The sequence below is a fragment of the Monomorium pharaonis genome, chromosome 4 (genome assembly GCF_013373865.1).
Source record: "Monomorium pharaonis isolate MP-MQ-018 chromosome 4, ASM1337386v2, whole genome shotgun sequence".
Lineage (NCBI taxonomy): Eukaryota > Metazoa > Arthropoda > Insecta > Hymenoptera > Formicidae > Monomorium > Monomorium pharaonis.
The window spans coordinates 31,700,146-31,719,680 of record NC_050470.1 but is presented as its reverse complement, the minus strand read 5'-3'; the positions used below and the strand labels follow the sequence as shown (position 1 = coordinate 31,719,680).

Sequence of the window (19,535 nt, the reverse complement as noted above, 5' to 3'; positions counted from 1 at the left end):
GTTGCCGTGTAATCAGCCGAGTGGACCCCGTAGACCGTCGACTATGGAAGCAAACTAGATGTGATCAAGGTCCATCAATGGACAAATGGCGCTAAAGTCCGTATCAGAGGCTCGATTCTTGAATTTATTCGCAAGAGAAACGTATTCGCAAATTCTGTTCTTACAGAAAAGTTGAATTTATGGCCTTAAAGGGCCATCTACAATGGAGTGTTTTAGTCGTAACAACGCTAAATCTACGACCATGCTGTCAATAATATAAACGACGTAGCAATAATATACAAGCCGGCTATGGCCTAGTTTACATCGTGCATTTGATACGCGTATCAAATAGTAAATAACTAGTGAATGTGTTTAATCATTGGCTGATCAGCTTAAATTCACTACTTGATACGCGTATCAAATGCACGATGTAAACTAGGCCTATCATAGCTCTAGTTTACACCGAGCACTTGGTACGCGTATCAAGTAGTGAATTTAAGCTGATCAGCCAATGATTAAACACATTCACTAGTTATTTACTATTTGATACGCGTACCAAGTGCTCGATGTAAACTAGTAGAATGAGCCAATTCGGGCCGGAATTCATAGTCGAATCTTATTCAAGTTCCAGCTTAAGCACAATCTTGAGACGTCAATGCTGTTATTTCATTGGTTAAGTAAGTCTCAAGTCGGCTCGAAGCTAGACTTAAGACAATGCTTGAGCTTAAGATCGGTCTATGAATCCCGTCCTTGGTGCATGTTTACGATGAGCGTTCGGGCGTTCTGGATTAGTTTTTGGTTGTCTCTCTATGATAATTGGCTTGTATGTTACTAGTAAGTCTGGGGCTCGATTCTTGAATTCATTCGCAAGAGAAACGTATTCGCAAATTCTGTTCTTGCAGAAAAGTTGAAACCTTATTGGCTATCGTATGACCTTTAACCAATAAACTTGCACTTTTCTGTTGGAGTGGGTATTTGCGCATACGTACTCCTACTCACTCCAACGCATTCTAATAGGTTGGCGTCATCGGAATCAACGTATTGGAGTGCGTTGGGGTGAATAGGAGCATGTTGGGGCATGTGACGCGAACAGACCTATGAATTGAGCCCCTGTTGTCGCGTCACATGCTCCGACATGCTCCTATTCACCCCAACGCACCCCAATACGTTGATTCCGATGACGCCAACCTATTAGAATGCGTTGGAGTGAGTAGAAGCATGTCGGGGCCTGGCGACGCGAACAAACCAAGTAATTTTGGAACGTGATTAGTAAGGTTGAATTTTGGAACGCACACCCCTATATACTGGTTATGTCCATGCACTTGCGTATGCAGTTTCGCACGATAGATTTTAAACATGTATATTATTAAAAGTAGGAAAAAAAATACGAAATATTTATAATAAAAGTGCTTTTTTATGATAATTCCAAACTAGTGTATTTCATTAAAATAAAAGAATATATTAACTTTTGACCACGTGTATGTATATTTTAAATCGTTGATAGTGCAAGATTAAAATGTTTGTGCTGGCGGAATTCAAAGATACTGTTAGAATACAACCAATTAACTTTAAACAGAAACTGAACGATGTTATTGCTAACGAATTAAATAGAAAACTCGCTAATAAAGTAAGTTATTTTTACTAATTAAGATAAACTTGGTATTGTGCATCAAGAAGTAATTTTATATATTGTTATGTATTGTAGGTGTACAAAGATGTAGGCCTTTGCATCACATTATACGATATTACGAAGATCGAAGAATCGTACATTTTTCCAGGAGACGGAGCTTCTCACACAAAAGTGACATTTAGATTTATTGTGTTTCGTCCATGGATGGAAGAAATATTAATAGGAAAGATTCGTAGTTGTAGTCCAGAGGGTGTACATGGTAATGTTTTAGTCACATAATTTAATTTTTTACACATCGTACATGTTATTAGTATTTATTTTTTTATATATAATATGTAAATTCCCAAAGTAGATTATTCATTTCGTACTTGTTTGTTTGCAACTTTTACAATTCTTAAATCAACTTGTATAAAACTTAGACATACATAGATTATAACTGTTCTTATATATGTATTTTTGCATATATTATGTCATGCATTATTACTATTTACAGTTATCAATTTTATTACAGTTACATTAGGATTTTTTGAAGATATAGTCATACCACCTCACAAGTTGCAACATCCATCACATTTTGATCAAATGGAACAAGCATGGCTTTGGAAATACAAGACTGATGATGGAAAAACACATGACCTATTTATGGATGCAGGTACAAGTCATATATATATATATATATATATATATATATATATATATATATATATAAAGAATATGTATTAGAACATGTATTAATCTATAAAAACAAATCATAGAATTGAAATGTTAAATTTCAGGAGAGGTTATACGATTTAGAATAGTAAAAGAAATCTTTACAGAAGTTCCTTTACTATCGGCACCTAATGCATCTCGCGATCTAAGTGAAAAGCCAGAAGCTAATAACGTTGCGCCATATATTTTACACGTGTGTTTACAAATTCTTAATGTGGTGTTATCAGTCATGCTTTTAGTTTTAACATTAATAAGATATTTTGTAGGGATCAATTGATGAACCTGGCTTGGGATTACTTACCTGGTGGCAAAATGCATAATTTATTCCTTACGTTTAAGACAGCTGATCACTCATTATTACTGCCTCAGATTATTACGTTAGAAACAAGAAAACGCATAAGAAAATTTTTACATGATGTATAAAAATATATTTTTTAATAAAACAATCGATTAAATTTGTAAAATATATTGAAAACTATTCCTTTGTTTTTTTGATTGATAAATGTATATTTGAAATTAAGTTGTACCTAATCAAAAAGGAAATAATAAGCTCTGCTTATAGCTGTAAAAATTGTCAAATTAATAAATAGAAAGAAATATAATTTCTGCAGCAAAAAGAGAATTATATCTTTTCTACCGAATCTAAATATTACCAAAATTTATTTTTTAATTATAGTAAAAGGAGGAACCTGAGAGCGGTCATCGCGTCGTTTTAGGCGTTTTCATCCATTAGCGCCTCTATGTGCACAAAATGTGCACATTGAACTATGTAGTCAAATATCTATGAATCCCGTAGATAATGTGTATGACTTTTTGGGTCTCTTCTATGCTATATCCACGTTTATTTGGTTCTGTTTCATGCTATATCCGTAAATTTACAATTATATGCATTCATATTTTAAATCTGTTTTATGCAAATGTGCATAATCGTGTTCTATAAATGTGCAATACGACATATACATGATATAAATTCAATTAATTGATTTGATAAAAATTCACTCACCGATTGCTGTCGCTGCTCCTGCTGCTGATGCTGCTATATTCCTTTTCTGGTTTTGAACAGACCATAAGACAAATTTTTTTTTTTTTTTCATTCTAACTTATTGCACTAGTGCAGCAGTGCAGGAATAAAAAACAAACCTCTAGTTTTCGGGAAAATGTAACCGCCAATAATGAAACTTTACTATGATTGCGTCGTCGCGCAATCATACAGAGATACAAAACTCAAGGGGAGCGAATTGCTTTACTTCCGTTCAGTATGCCTTGACGTATGCATTCAAACGATTTTTTTCGGGTTACGTTTCGTGACGTTACGCATCATACCACTTTTCTGCCAAATTTTCTTTTTTGATTCGCTGCCAATCAGACGAGCCGTACTTTTCACGTATTTTTTCAAATGTAACGGTCGCGCCAAGTGAAATTCTCGTGCGCGGTTTACTCGTGTGCGATATATTATCCGTAATATCGGGAGTGCTGAATAAAGTATCGGGCGATCGTTATTAATGTGCGGTTCGAGAATAGCATGATGATGTCAGCAGAAAGCGGTATCCATGAAGCGACTCGGTATTAAATATACTATTTTTTCAAGTAAATTTCTTTACCTGATTTTATGTTTGAGTTTAGGAATAATATTTATCACATTTTCAGAATCAAAACTGGAAAAGGAATGTAGCAGCATCAGCAGCAGGAGCAGGGCCGGCAATGGGTGAGTGAATTTTTATCAAATCAATTAATTAAATTTATATCATGTATATGTGGTATTGCACATTTATAGAACACGATTATGCACATCTACATAAAACAGATTTAAAATATGAATGCCTATAATTGTAAAATTTACTGGTATAGCATGAAACAGAACCAAATAAACGGGACATAGCATAGAAGAGACTCAAAAAATCATACACATTACCTATGGGATTCATAGATATTTGACTGTTTTCTTGCTTTTGATGTCAGTCTGATACAGTACTGATGAGTCATTAAGAACTTAATTTGAACAAACTATAGATATATGATTGAAATACAAGAAATTCTGGTCAATAAATTTTTATTTCATTTTTATTTCACAGCACATTTCCATTTGTATTGTGTCATCGTTAAACATTGCATCTGTGAGCAATATTTCACAGTATGATTTTTCGATATATAATTGTATATTGCCTGTATAGATAAATTTACGTTCAGTTTTGATTGATAACAGAATTATATAGGTATATAGTTTGTACAATATATACAAAAGTATCATATACGCCAAACATGTGACAACACGTAAAAATCTTCTTTGCATACGATTATTAGATTGTTTTGAGAAATTATCCATAACTTAATAGAATATTCCTGATTTATGAACATATCCACAATCATCATTTTATAAATACATCACATAAAATACAATGTTTTAACAGTTTAGTTTGTAGGGATTAATTTTTTATATTAATATAAAAGATGCACTATGTAATACAATAATATATTGTGCAGCCAATGTTTCTTAAATTTCAGACTTTTCTCTAGCAAAGTATCTAGTTTAATTATATTGCATTAATACACACTATGAAAAATGTTAGTGAAAAGTCTAAATTAAAAAAAAATACTGATTGCACAGTGTATGTATATATATATATATATATATATATATATATATATATATATATGTTTTACTATATTTTTTAAGTTTTTTGCGTCTCCGATGAATGGCGCTTGTAACAATCGTAAATAAAGAAAAATATTCTTTGGCATTTTATTGCCGTTTTCTTAATACGTAACTCGATTAGATGTGCAGCGCTCGTTTAAATTGATTAATATGATGATACTTATTAGTAGCCTACTATTCGATATATATGCCAATAAAAGGTATAATATGACACATATTGACGTAACAAATTATTAAAATAAGTCATTTGAAATATACAATAATTATGTGTATCACATTAATATATACTTATACTTGAAGACCACAAAGAATACAGCTAGTAAAAAGTCTTAAATTTAGAAAACACTGATTGCACAGGGATTGAAGATAATATATGGATGACGATGTTATCACGTTATTGTGCTACAATTATGGGCCATGATTTTCTGTCTATAACACACATTCTATCAAACAAACGACATTAATCATGTATTGACGAAGATTCCTGGATAATATAAACTTGGAATGTTACTGTCTGTGTATGAATGTATTTGATATCTGCTAAATACTTTCTTTCAAGCAACATGTGGAGTGTGTTGCAGCTATAATCGCAAAGAATGAAACAATGCATACTCAACAGACGTAAATTCGGAGACAATAATCGAATAATAACAGTATGTAAATGGTATGTATTTTTAAATTTATTATTCAACTACTCCATTGTTGGATCCGGCTGTTACATCCGCCAAATGCGTTTGATAATGTAAATGTAAGTAATTATTTAAATGTATATGAACCAATTTGTATTATGTACAATATAAATTTATCACAGTTCTAACTGTTGAGTCTCTTGCCATATATTTAGTTAAATTTTCTACATTATTAAGAGGCAAAAAAAAGAAGGACTCGTCTTTTTTTTAATGCATTATCAATCTTTTCTAATGTACAATATTGAATTCATTTCTGTGTACATAATTATTACATGCATGAGTCTTCTTTGTTTTGTCTATATAGATACAATTGCTATCGATATAGATACAATCGCAATCGTACACGCCCGTAATATGATTACGTGGTAGAATGAAAAAATACGAACGGAAGTGCATAAGACGGTAATGTATTAAAAATGTCTATGCATTATATTGAGGGCTAGTGTTCTCTTAGACCATTACGAGGAAAATGTAGTATTCTTTCATTATCTGGACGTCAGTTACTTTTCATACTGCTCCCGTCTTTCGTTCAAAATATTGCTTTCTGCGAACTTTTTAAATTAAGATCTGGTTTTCGCAGTTTAAGTTTCTTCCTGTTCGACATATACATTCGTATATAAAGAAATCTTATTTGTAGATATTCTTAATGTTTATTCGATGATTAGGCAACGTGGTAGATGTTCATGTAAATAGTCAAACAGTTCTCGTGACGTTCCTGGACAATTAGTTAGTTCTAACTCGTGTAAGTGTCGAAGCTGTATCAGACTAGATAAACCACTACTTGTGAGCAATGGACAACCTATGTGAAATTAAATCTCATTTAATATAAATTCTTGTATCAAATGTGTAATTAAATTTACAACTCTCTTTCTCAACTTCTTTTACGCAAGAAATGTGTGTGTAGCAAATTTATATAATTAATAAAGATAATATATTATTTGTTGAAATAATAACTCTCCTTAATAGTTATTCTAAACAACATTTGATGTTTTCAAGAAGAGTTATTGTTTCAAATAACTTGTTTCAACAAGTTCAATAATATATCATCTTTATTGTACACATACACGTACGCACGCACGCACGCACGCAACACACACACACACACACACACACACACACACACAAAATATAATACAATAATTTTTTTATAAAAACAAAAGTTACGATTAATTTGGAATCTTACCTGCCACGGATAACACTTGTAAAGATCTCATTACACATAAGTGTTGAAGTCCAAAATCTCTCAGTTGTGAACACCATCTCAAAAACAAAGCATTCAACGAAACCATCGTGGAAATGTAACCGACACCGATATCAGTAATGTGTACACACCTATACAGTAATATAAAAAATATACAATATAAAAAATACAAATATAAATGCGTTATCATAAATTGCAGATATATTAAAAATGTATAATAGATAAGATTGCATACAAATTTATTATCATGACGAAAAATTTCTTGGTTAAAAGTAATTGCAAATTTAGGTATTGAATAATTTCTTCTTACCTATCTAATGTGAGTTCTTCTAAATTATTCAAATCACAGGCGATATATTCTAAGGCTGCGTCTGTAATCCTTGAGCACCAGCTGAGATCTAAGGAACGAAGTCTTGGTAAGTTTTCCGCGATTAGTTCAACGCCATCATCTGTTACTTTACTGCATCCGGAAAGCGACAGTACAGTCAGATTGGGCAAGGAATGTACTAAAACAAAAACAAATATATTAATTTAATTTAATATATGTTTATATATTAATTTAATATATCTTACACATATGCACAACAAAAAATATAATATTATTTTAAAACTAAATATATAAAAAGAAAAAAATAATTTAAATACAAATTTTACTATATGATAATTTATCATATTATAAACATATATCTTATATATTATGTTTTCAAAATACAAGATGTCAAATTTGATTAAAAAATTCTTAAGTATTTTATTAGTTTCATATCAAATATTTTGATGTACGACTTTTTCTTCATATAAAATAAGTCAAAGAACATTTCCTTAATTTTTTACACTTATTTAGAAATCATCTTTGTATTAATATTATTTTACTTATTTTATATATTTATACTATTTAATATACTTTTACTTATTTTAAATAGTTATATTGCAATGTGTACAAATGTGTATAAATTTGATTATTAGGTTTATGGACATTTAAAATTAACATTTTGAAGCAAAAATTTAATTTAAATAAAATTTATTATTTAGTCCTCTTTATCACATTTTAATTATAATATCAATAATTATTAATGTAAATTAATTTCATGTTTTAATAACACAAGTACTTGGTGTATAAATTTTTATTAATATAATTGTCTTTTGCTTAAATATTCCGTTATAAAGTACACACGCTTTTCTACGACGCTCATTATAACTTGAGCCTGAGCGCTATCGGTGACAGCTTGAAACCTAAATAAAGCTATGTTTCTTAATTCTAAATTTAATTTCAAGTATGTATGCATCCGGTTTAATTTTAGACTATTACTGCTCTTTACAAACATACATGTAACAAATTTAATAATTAAATATATCATTAACAAAAGTTGCAAATTAAAATTAAAAATTTGCAAAGAGCTATTTTTGAAAATAATTTCGTGATGTGTATGTAATCATAAATTGTTCTTATGACTTAAATTTAACTTAAGAATAAAAAGATTTTTAAATAAAGAATAAAAGTTGTATGTATTTATCGTATGTATATTAATAATAAACGTGAAATATACGTAATTTTATTTTCACGATTAAAGATAAAATAATCTGTCAAAAATGTGTTTTTATATTAAACTTTTCAAAAGATTTCGTATTAATACGTAACATTATGTTAGATTGAATGCTATAAGAGAGAATTTGAGAGAAAGAGAAGTATACATCTCTAAACGTATAAAAATAATAAAAGTGATAAGATGATTCTTACCAATATTTACTACGCCATGATTTGTGAGCTCCCAGCAAGATTGCAGCTTCAAGATGGTGAGTGCACTGCTTTGTTTTGCACTGAAATAACCAAGTGCAGCATCAGTAACGTGATAAGCTTGCAGAGAAAACTCATAAAGGCTTGGCAACAGCTGAGCCACAGCACCGACAGCCTCGTCAGCGACATTGATGCAATCCGACAAAGACAACGACACTATTCTGGGGGTAAGACATGCCCACAGACCGGCCTCTGTAATCTCGTTGCACCCAGCTAATTCAAGCTCGTACAAAGCCTAAAAATAATTTCAAATGTAAGTCGATTTGACAGTATCGTGTCAGTCAACGAACCTCTTTAATGAAATCTTCTTAATGAACTACTCTTTTATTGAATATTGAGTCACAAATTTTCAATTTTGGTTTAGTTGACATAATATCTTTCACTTAGGCGAAGTGGTCTTTGCCTTAAAAAAATTAATCAAGAATAGAAAAATGTATGTATATTGTTATTTAAGTTTCCTATTTTGAACAATTTTGTAAAAATTCCTTAGATTCGTAGGTTTTTTACAGGGCATTTTTTCATATATAAACGAAATTGTGAATGTATTTTATATAATAATACATAGGACTTTTTAGTTAATTTTTCTTGAAACTATTATAATTTTTGTATTAAATGTGGCAAATTTTATTTTAATATTTTTATAGAGCAATAGAAAAAAAATTAGATTTCAATAGAAGCTTTAAAAAGACTTTTTCAACATTTTTCCTTTAATTATGTTAATTTATTCTAAGTGAGAATAAAAAAAATTTGCTTGTCACCTCAGTCTCTAAATATTTTTAATTATTGTACAAATATTCGTATATTCGTTAATTTAAAATCTACTGTAGGACAGCGCAGAATGAGCATATCGAATTTACCTGCAAATGATCTAAGAGAGCCTCGAGACCTCTATCCGTTATCGCACAACACCGCAATGATAGAGAGTGCACGTATCGTTGTGCCAACGGAAAACCGCGTGTTAATTCTGGAATATCTTCATCTGTCGCACTTAGGAGAACTAAAGAATCAAAACCTCTTCTTACTAGAGAAGCGTAAAGTCGGGTACGTGCGTTTGATTGCATAGCACGTGCCTCACGGCATCGCACCACTGGCACCAGCCCTGTCCAAAGACGCGGTCTTGCATACAGAACGTCTCTCCATCTCGTGCAAACCTAAGCACATGGTAACATGATATAGTTAAACTGGATGTACATTTGATTTGAAGATAAACGAGCTGTGATAAAAACAAGGTGTATAAGTATACAAATATTGTGCGAAGAAATGCGCCAATTGAATGGCGTTGTGTGTATTGACATACGTGTGTTATGTGAAGTATATAAAAATGAAAGAAGCCAAGCTGTATATATATATATATATATATATATATATATATATATATATATATATATGTATATATTTCTTTGCTCAAAGGTATATTGGAAAGGAAAATTTGATTTCATCCGTCACGCACTTGAGCCAAAATTCTTCTTTCTGTAGCGTTAAAGTAGAGAAAGAATCGTCCGAGGAAATTATCGTCTTGCATTAACTGTTCCCACGTAGTCGGTGGCAAGTAGCCGCCGGTTCCTCCACTGGCCAGAGGAACGGTTATTTTCATCTTGTTTCTAGGTATTCTAGTTCTGCTCGGGGTGACATTATTCAAGCGTTCCTTATTGTTGCCCGCTGGCACGTTGTTAATGGTCTGTGCGGCACTTCGGCTGGGCTTATCGGGTGTTGCATTTGCATTATTTGCGCTTTGTAAATTCATATAAGCGACGCTACCACTGCCGCCGCAGAAAACGTTTGTCACACGTTCCATAACACTGGTCTTGCCACTCCCTGAAAAATTAACATCAGTTTTAACACTTTTCCTTTGTTATCTTAAAAATGTTACAAGCATTAAACGCAACAGATTAGATTGGAACAGCAATCAAAAGTGATGGAAAAAATTCAGAAGAAAATTTAAAAGAAAACGAAATTTTAGATTTGAGCTGGATGGAATTTGACCAAGAAGTACAATTAAGTAGAGCTAAAGATATGTGAAATTGAAATGCTGCCAAACTAAAGAGTAGAAAAATTAAAAAGACAGAAGGACAAATTTGTTAAATGTGATAAAAATATAAATTTGCATGTTTGGTTTTTATAGAAATTAAATATTTATAAATATAAAAATATAAAAGATTATATTTTATAAATTTTACTATTTACGAAATATTAAAAGTTAGTTAAATTGAAAGATACTTGCATGAAAAAAATCCATAAAATTTAGAATCGTGAAAAAGAGAGGAAGGATCTATGGAATATTACATAAGGCGACAAAACGTGAATATTTAACTGAAATTCTTCAAAGTTATACTTCAGTTATATACTTTTGCTGCAAAATATGACATAAAATTTATCAAAGAAAATGTTTTGCTGATCTCTGAATCAATACTATAATAAAATAATTGCACTGTAATTTTCCTACCCCATACAGCACATATCTTTCAGAAAGCTTTCTGAAAGATATCGGAAAAATATCTTCTGTCAGATATCTTTCAGAAACCTTTCTGAAAGATGTTGTGCTATATGGGACATTATCGAAATCTAGCAAAAATAGATTAGTCGAGATTCTCCTGGGCCTATTCTTATTTTTTTTCCCCCCAGTTCTATTTGGCTCGTGGTGCACCGCTACTTCCTCTTGCCATTTATCTTGTAAATTATTATTTTTAGCAACTGCACAGGCTTACATTGTATACAAATGAGTAATATACCGACTATACCGATTGAATTAGAACAATGTAATGGCAAAATTATGAGATCTTTCTACGTATCTCATTTATGAGATTTTTTTATCGATCTGTAGCATCGATGCATTCCTGTGTATAGGTTGCATTTTGTACGTCTTTATAAATATTTGATCAATTTAAGAGGGAAATAACATTGTCGCCTTTGTATTGCTTGTACGTACGATTTGAAAGCTAAATAGAATTATTGTTAAATATATTTCCCTGGATTTCTTTCTACCCGGCAAAGTTGCCAATTCCAACACACTGGCCACCATCGCGCCACTGTGCTAACGGGTCCTAGCTAATGGTCCTTGGTCATAAGATTTGCTGTGGTGAGGATAGTTTTTTGCGAACCAGCTGTTTTTGCAAACCAGTTTTGGATAGCTTTGGTTTCCGGTTTTCGGGAGTGTTTTTCTAATAAAGTTTTTCCATTTCTTGAAAATGTATCGTTACTTTCTGTGAGATTCAGGAATGCCGTGTGCGTGATACGCAAAAATGCGTCTCGGGGTTAACAGAATTACGTTAATAACGAGAAAAAGACAAATTCGAGAAATTCCCAATTGCTAATGCTAAATGCGCAAACGACTTTAACTCGGAATTTAAGTAGCTGAATAATATATTTTATACCTAAATATGATACATATATATGTCACATTGAAAATAAAGCAAATTAAACTAAATTTATAAACACGCGAAATATAGTAAAATAAATAATGTAACCACACTTTTCGAATTAAGGATTAAAGTGGCCGGTAATTGTTTTAGCTTTTAAATCTCGGCATTAACGTATACGTTGTTATATATGCATTGATGCGTATATACAGCAAGAGATCCTAAGACTATAAGTTTTTTTGCTCATTATAAAGCTTCTCAACCAGGTAGCTGCTAGCTGATTGTGATCTCCTTAGGAAATATTTAATATTTTCTATTTGCGCATTCTTAAATTTAACGTAATAAACGCATTTAGCGTAAAAACGGCGTGTTTTCAATGTCCAAGATGGCGATTAACCACGGCCGAAGCGATGCGACGCGTGCGTTTAGCAAGGAGGAAAGAACTAATAAATTAGAAGGCATTTAGCCAAAATAAAAGTCTCTAAGGCGTTTCATTACATTTAAGTTGGCGGTATCGTCCCTATTTTTGCGTGTACGAGGACGTATATGCTATCGATTCCGTTGCAGTTAAAATTGCGACGATGAAAGTCATGTAGTGGCGGTGTTGTTGCCGTTTAATAAATTATGGAAAAAAATATCGCGTGTAGTAAGGGTACGAGTTTGTAACGAACGCGTTGCTCCAGTGATCCCCGCGATAGAACAAAGGAGAAATGAGCTTTCGCAGAGAGCTGCATGGAGCTTTACATTACGTAAGTAGCCTTAGTGAGAAAAGTTAGCGGATCAGCATTTTGTCGGCGACCCTTCGCCGCTATATAGCTTGTTATTTCTATTCCTATCGCTATTCAAGCGGAAGATAAACTTGACATCGATCTTTTTCTTTGCGGGGGGAAAAAGATCGAAGGCAATTTAACGGAAATTTAACGCGGAGGAGATGGTGGGAGGTATAGACTATAGACCCTATAGCATAGAGCGGACGGATGGAGCAGGTAAAAATGGACGGAAATGTTTCATCACCGACCATGATGCTTCGATGTGCGCAATCCCAGGCCGTTGATGCGTTTGGTCAGTTCGGCGCTGGCACGCTCGACGACGCCCTGTGCCGATATCGAAGACATGATACCTCCTCGATGATGAGGCACTCGACGGTTCTCGTCTCGACCCGCACTCGGCTTGTCCACGTTTCTCAGCTTGTCCGTTATTCGATCCTCGTAGTCAAGAGTAACAAGATACGATTTGTGGCCGACTGGGCAGCGTCATATTCGACTCGATGATCAGGTCGGGTGACTTGGTGAGCCTTACCGAGTCTCCCTCGCGAATGAGGACGTCGCGCTGCGCCGCGCGCCGGCGACGACGACGACGACGGCGGCGGCAGAGTGCCGCGACGCGCTCTCACAACCCTTTCAGGAGGGATGATGGCAATGCGCGGGCGCGCTGGTCCGCGCGAGATTCTCACACGTTACTCTCTTCTATTTCTCAACGCGCGCGTCAACATTGCGATGACTATGATTCCATGGCGTAGCAATTCCTAGGCGAAAGAAGGAAAAGGAAATAAACGAAACACACGAGTTGGTTCCGAGAATCAATAATCGCGATCCACTGCGCGGGATATCCACATCGGGTGCACATCAGTCGACATCAGACTGATCGGACATCGGCGATGCCGAGATTGGGCTTGGGCTAAGCCGGACCTCCAGTTCGATGATTGCTCGGACAATCTCCGTTTACGGGTCAGGCGGGCATCGCAAGAACGAAGCTCGAACGCGCTGTTGCTGCTGCCGTTGCACAGCGACAGCGACTGCCCCAGCAGCGAGACCTGCGAGACTGGACGATAATTCGCGGCAGCACTAACACATAAGGGTGGTTTGCGCGAGACTGAATCGATATTCGCGTTGCTGAACTTGTCCACTCCGGCAGCTTCTTCCCCACCCCCACTTATCGACTGCCTTCCTGGCGCGTGTGCCAGCTACTTAACAGCGCGCGCCTGCCAATACATCGCGTTCACCCTTCGCTCGCGATTGCGGTACCATCTTTCTTGTCTCGTAAATCGGGAGTAGAATATATCAATTTTTTTTAAATATTCGCCTATGAAAGTTAACTGTGTATTAATTAGAGAACATTTATAATATAAAACAAATAAAATTTTATTTTCGATAGTCGATTTTTTTTGTTTTGTGACAATTTCTCTAAGTAAAAATAGAATACGCCTTTAATCTATCGATTTTCTATTTCTTTAAGCTTTAAATACTTTTTATCGAGACCTCTTCGATACTTTATCTTTTAATAAAATTTAGATTTGAAAATGTGTCAACATCTTTAGTATTTAGTTACACTGCCAAAATAAGAGATAAAATAATAAAGATACTAGGATACTGTATGAACCAAAAGATTCAACTACAGATTTAGACTTCTGAAACACCTTGTATCTGTTGCTGACGTTCGAACGATGTGAATCGCTGTTACCTTCTTGCAGGATTGTGTTTCTTTTCAAAGGACTAGGAATCGCGATGATGTGGGAAATTTAATGAGACGACTGATTAATGAGAAATTGTAGTATAGTATTCATTTTAACATTTATACATCATTGTATTGGATGTAATATCTCTGATCTTTGCAATATAAAAAAAAGTTTGCTTACGCTATCTTGAGACCAGCAATGGAATTCTCTAAAAGCTTAATAAAGACAAGGATCAATTAGAATGTATCGTTAACATTAATATTGAAACGCCACGTAACACAAATTACCTTCAAGTCCCAAACTACGAGTTGGCCGTCTAAACTGCTTGTGCTAAATTCATGATCAGATACCCGGCGAACACAATTGATTGTGTTTTGATGCACACTATCCAAAGCATTATCGTTCGTCTCGTTCCTCGCTTGTCGATCTAACGACTGGAACTTTCGCATAGCGGATAATCCGGCAATTTCCTTTTTTTGCGTGTTGTCCAGCTTTGAAACAAAATATATTTGTCCATTGTCATCTACAGAATACAACATTGGCATACAGCTATGCCCCTATAGAATAGAAAGAGAAAAAATTATCAATTAGAATAATAAATATCTACTGAATCGTTTGAAAAATAATCTCAAAATTCGTATTTTGCGCTTACAGCGGCAACAATGTTACTAGAACCTATCCAAATGCAACTTAAAAATGGTAAATGCTCTGTATACAGTCTCATGACTGCGTTTCCTTTAGTAGCATCAGCGACACATATTGATGAATTGTGTGCTACCCAACAGATTTTATTGCCACATGGGCTGAAAGCAACTGAATGTATCCAGCCACCTATTTACATAAAAGCAATGCTATAAAATTAAATTCTTTATAATGACGAACAATTTAGAACTTGTATAATTTTTATATTTCAAATATAAATTTCGCGCGCGCGCGCGCGTGCGTGTGTGTGTGTGTGTGTGTGTGTGTAATGAGATAAAAGAGACAATTAGTAATATATTATTTACCTCCATTAGGTGTATTAGGAAACTCTGCCAACAATGTTCCCAAGGTATTACTTTGCCCCCAAGAACTAGTACCAGGAGCATCCTCCATATCACTGATAAATGCACTGAAGACACGGACCTTATAATCTGTCGATCCAGCGACCAAAACCTTGTTGTCTGGATGCCAGTCAACGGTAGTTACCGTAGACCTCAATGGACGTTTAATATGTTTGCATAACCACCAATTATTCTCTGATACAAAGTAACAAACAGCTATAACTCGTCCCCCTGAGCCCACCGCAAATTTATTTTCTGCAATGATAGTTTTACTTTATACAGTATCTGAAGTGAAAGTTTTGAGTAAATAATTTTAAACTTGCTTAGATTATACCTAGAGGAGACCATTTTACACAAGTAGCAGCTCGATTTATTCGCAAGAGAACCCAAGCGGGATCCCACTTGCCATCTTCTTTCTGCGTCCACACATAGGCGTTCTTGTCTGCGGAACAGGTGACTATGCGATTGGTCTTTGGTGCCCAGTCAATTCCCATAACGGTCATGTGATGTTCCTCGAAGGTCTCCAGTAATTTCCATCCAGAAGAAGTACGTTTGTGCACCTGGATCTCATTGTTGTTCGGACATATAGCAACTTCTGTGGAAATGGCTCGATTATTCTTCCTTTAATAAAGATCTAATGTCTAATGATAAAGTATTTTAGAAGGAAGTATGGTCTTCCATACCGGTTCTGTCCCTGTTCCATGCGTGACAACTGATGGCATCGACACCCAAGTTATGGACCTCCGTCATTTCGCGCTTGCCACTTGTAAAGAGAGATGAAAAGTCGCGGGAGTGAGAATGGGAAGCTCGGCAGAGCTCGACAACGGCGAATGAGATTGAGCGAAATGGGAGTGTTGAAGGACAGCGCGACGATAAGCGGAGATTCGAGGTGAGCACGGGCTCGGGGTTCGGAACTTGACGCTCAACGCTCGACGGGCGCGGTCGTAGATTAAACTTTATTAAAGGAGATACTAACGTTCGAGTGATCCCCGAGCGTGTCCCTGCACCGCTCACGGAAATTCGCGGACTCTGATCAGTCTACACGAATTTCCCCGGTCTCTCCTCACACTCGCAAAACACGCCCCTCTGCAAACACCGGAATTGACAGTTCATCCGTAGATAGCGGGTTATCTACTCTTCGAGAGGTTATGTTGGTTATGTTCTCCTGGATATACGTATATACTGTAGATGCCAGATGCGCCGCTCAGCTCGCTACAGTCGATATCCGGCTTTTTAACAATTTCCAATTTCATTGCGCGCTGGCGACGATCTAGCTGAGCGTCACCCGAAACGAAAAACTAGGGACTTTCTAACTTTTTCCTCTCGAAGGTTTTTTCTCTAGTTTCAAACTCGCTTGAAATAAGATCTATTGGTAACTCTACCTACCATTCTCTGTGATAGAACAAACGAATTTTTTACGAAAGGATACATTTTGCATTTGATGGTAATTAAACACTGTGAATAACACAAAGGCTGCGTTCCATTATTATTGCCAGTACTGAAAATCTATAGTGTACCTAACAGAACGATAGATTTTCAGTACTGGCAGTAATATCGGAACACAACCAATGTATATACCGTTGCAGTGGATCAATTCTTTTCAAGGTACTTGTCTGCAAATTTAAACATTATTTTTATTGACTTTTATTAAATTTTCATTTAACAAACAAAAATTTTAAACTTAGCTAAAAGCTTCAAAAATCACAAGGATGGAAATTTTCAATCACAGTATAAGAGTTTATATTAATTAATAATTATTTTTCTCTTTTTTAAAAATTATTTTTGAGCTTTTATGTTACAAACGAAGAAATTAATGTATGAATAAAATAATATAATAAAATGTATAATAAAAGAGTTAAAAATCAGATAAATCAAATATACATTGTAAAGAAAATTCAACTGTCGAAAATTCAAGCTTTATGAGCTTATGGCTGTTTTTAAGCTAAGTATACAGACGACACAGTGTAACACTGTGTCCATTAGTGTGGGAAAGAACATATCAGTGTGTCTCACTCACACTAGTGGATACTGTGTTACACTGTGTCGTCTGTGTATCTAGCTGGAAATCAGCTTATTCTACATATTGTACATATATATTGCATAGCGTATTTATAATTGTAGTAAAACTTATTGATTATTTTTCTTAATAATATATAATAATTACAATTGGCCGATATAAAGTAGTCATACTGTTGTAACATAATGCATGCATAACGTATACGAATGCGCGTGCATATACATATACATATATATGTATATTATTTTTTCACGTGCACATATATAATGTTTGAATTGAAATATTTTTATTTACATAAAATAATAAACATATGTATATCTAATTACATATCTGTATACAAATTTTGAGAACACGCGCGCGCGAGATAGAGATAGAGATAGATAGATAGATAGATAGATAGATAAATAGATAGATAGATAGATAGATAGATAGATAGATAGATAGATAGATAGATAGATAGATAGATAGATAGATAGATAGATAGATAGATAGATAGATAGAGAGAGAGAGAGAGAGAGAGAGAGAGAGAGAGAGAGAGAGAGAGAGAGAGAGAGAGAGAGAGAGAGAGAGAGAGAGAGAGAGAGAGAGAGGGGGGGTTGAATTACTTAATTATGGAATTTTAAAATTTAATTAATTTTGCTAAAGGCAGAATAATTTCTGATTTATTAAACGAAATAGATACTCGTCGCATGAAACGATCATATAAAGTACTATTATATTGTTTTTAATAGTTTTTATTTTCAAATTTTTTAATTTGTTAGTTATTAAAATAATATGTATACAGCAGAATATATTTTACTTTACTATGTAAAGCGGCTTTCCACTCTGCTAGCTCTTTCAAATTAACTTTTAATGGAATTAGTGAAATTCTATTACTGTATAGATAAAATCTCTCTTGTGGTACACATCAAAGACTTTTTATAATATTTAGTACAATGAAATATAATGGAATTATTATTTCGTTTTAGCTGATAGGTAAACAGGATATTAATGTATTAATATAAATATTTTTGCAATAGTGATAGTAAAATATAAAGAGTGACCTACAAAACAGTCAGTTTTCAACCCGCTCTTTTGGGCCCAATCAGGTTCTAATGAGTGAACTTGGCAGAAAAGATCTTTGAATATTTAGAATCAGTGTTTAATAAGTTTAAAACGATATCAAACTCATTAGGGTCTGTTTGGGTTCAAAAGAGCGAGTTAAACTGCAGGTCAACTCTTTTTATGTAAAATCTCAAATAATTTTGACATTTATTTAATTTATTGATTAAAATGATATTTATTCATTTAGTCTGAAAAAATGCAACTTGTGTATTAATTAATATTATTTCTTTTTTATGACCTTATTGAAAAGAATAATTATATCATTCCTATAATTTTCAAGACAATATATTCTTATTCTAATACTGATATTTTTATTCTAAGGAGAATCTTTATCTCTATTTTAAAAACAATACCATGTTTCCCATTACCCAAATGGCTCTATAGTGTCGATTTTACGGACGTTGTAACGCGAGTACAATATTCGTGGTCATAGTGAGAAAACCGGAAAACCACCTTTGCCACTGAGAAATCATTCCCTCGAGAATTGACCGGGTCTGAGTCTGACAAACAAACTGGTTAGACCACACATTTCTACCTCGTATTTCGTACTAAATAACTGTTCTCCAAGAGTGCCAAGTTGTTTTCGAAATCGGCTATTTATCGGGCTTGTGAAGCCTTACTTTTATGCTTATTTCTAAATTTAAGTCCAAATAACCTAATAGTTTAAAAATAAAAAGACAAGCAACTATTGTAAATTCTAATGCCAAAGAAAATTGCGCAAATCCAGTATTTACGAATTTAGAACATACGAATTTTCTTCAAGGTATCAGTTTTTTTTCATTCAGACATTTAAACAATGCAGATTTTTATCATTTTTGACTGGTATTTTTAATTTTGATGGGTTATATTGAATATATTACTGTGGCTGTTATATTTAAATCTCGAGACGCGACCGATTTCTCGTC

The 19,535-nt window shown here is 33.9% G+C and overlaps 3 protein-coding genes and 1 long non-coding RNA gene across 7 annotated transcripts in view; 2 read left to right on the top strand and 2 right to left on the bottom strand.

Moving 5' to 3' along the window:
- Nucleotides 1-1,244: 1,244 nt before the first annotated feature.
- On the top strand, nucleotides 1,245-2,786 carry LOC105839633 (DNA-directed RNA polymerase III subunit RPC8). 2 transcript variants are annotated; one of them, XM_036285890.1, is made up of 5 exons: nucleotides 1,252-1,606; nucleotides 1,685-1,868; nucleotides 2,121-2,261; nucleotides 2,386-2,513; nucleotides 2,587-2,786. In XM_036285890.1, the coding sequence occupies exons 1-5, from the start codon at nucleotides 1,496-1,498 to the stop codon at nucleotides 2,638-2,640; spliced, it is 618 nt and encodes a 205-aa protein (XP_036141783.1). In that variant the 5' UTR covers nucleotides 1,252-1,495; the 3' UTR covers nucleotides 2,641-2,786. The 2 variants fall into 2 exon arrangements, with proteins under 2 accessions (XP_036141782.1, XP_036141783.1); XM_036285889.1 differs by having other exon boundaries at nucleotides 1,245-1,606; nucleotides 2,386-2,786.
- A 1,567-nt stretch (nucleotides 2,787-4,353) lies between these two features.
- On the bottom strand, nucleotides 4,354-14,178 carry LOC105836311 (F-box/LRR-repeat protein 16). The gene is made up of 7 exons (XM_012680253.3): nucleotides 13,030-14,178; nucleotides 10,106-10,470; nucleotides 9,513-9,806; nucleotides 8,599-8,890; nucleotides 7,174-7,369; nucleotides 6,846-6,994; nucleotides 4,354-6,461 (listed from the first exon to the last, which is right to left on the bottom strand). The coding sequence occupies exons 1-7, from the start codon at nucleotides 13,124-13,126 to the stop codon at nucleotides 6,313-6,315; spliced, it is 1,542 nt and encodes a 513-aa protein (XP_012535707.1). The 5' UTR covers nucleotides 13,127-14,178; the 3' UTR covers nucleotides 4,354-6,312.
- The window catches only part of LOC118645294, a 37,073-nt gene continuing 28,385 nt past the window's right edge, over nucleotides 10,848-19,535 (top strand). For both annotated transcript variants that reach the window (XR_004963049.1, XR_004963048.1), the window contains exon 1: nucleotides 10,848-12,760. This is a non-coding gene — a long non-coding RNA (uncharacterized LOC118645294). The remainder of the gene's footprint in view (nucleotides 12,761-19,535) is intronic.
- Nucleotides 14,546-16,785, bottom strand: LOC105833302 (actin-related protein 2/3 complex subunit 1A-A). Of its 2 annotated transcripts, XM_012674944.3 has the most exons (7): nucleotides 16,486-16,783; nucleotides 16,193-16,272; nucleotides 15,844-16,104; nucleotides 15,474-15,764; nucleotides 15,119-15,297; nucleotides 14,754-15,023; nucleotides 14,546-14,681 (listed from the first exon to the last, which is right to left on the bottom strand). In XM_012674944.3, the coding sequence occupies exons 2-7, from the start codon at nucleotides 16,257-16,259 to the stop codon at nucleotides 14,643-14,645; spliced, it is 1,107 nt and encodes a 368-aa protein (XP_012530398.1). In that variant the 5' UTR covers nucleotides 16,260-16,272; nucleotides 16,486-16,783; the 3' UTR covers nucleotides 14,546-14,642. The 2 variants fall into 2 exon arrangements, with proteins under 2 accessions (XP_012530398.1, XP_028045041.1); XM_028189240.2 differs by having other exon boundaries at nucleotides 15,844-16,101; nucleotides 16,193-16,785.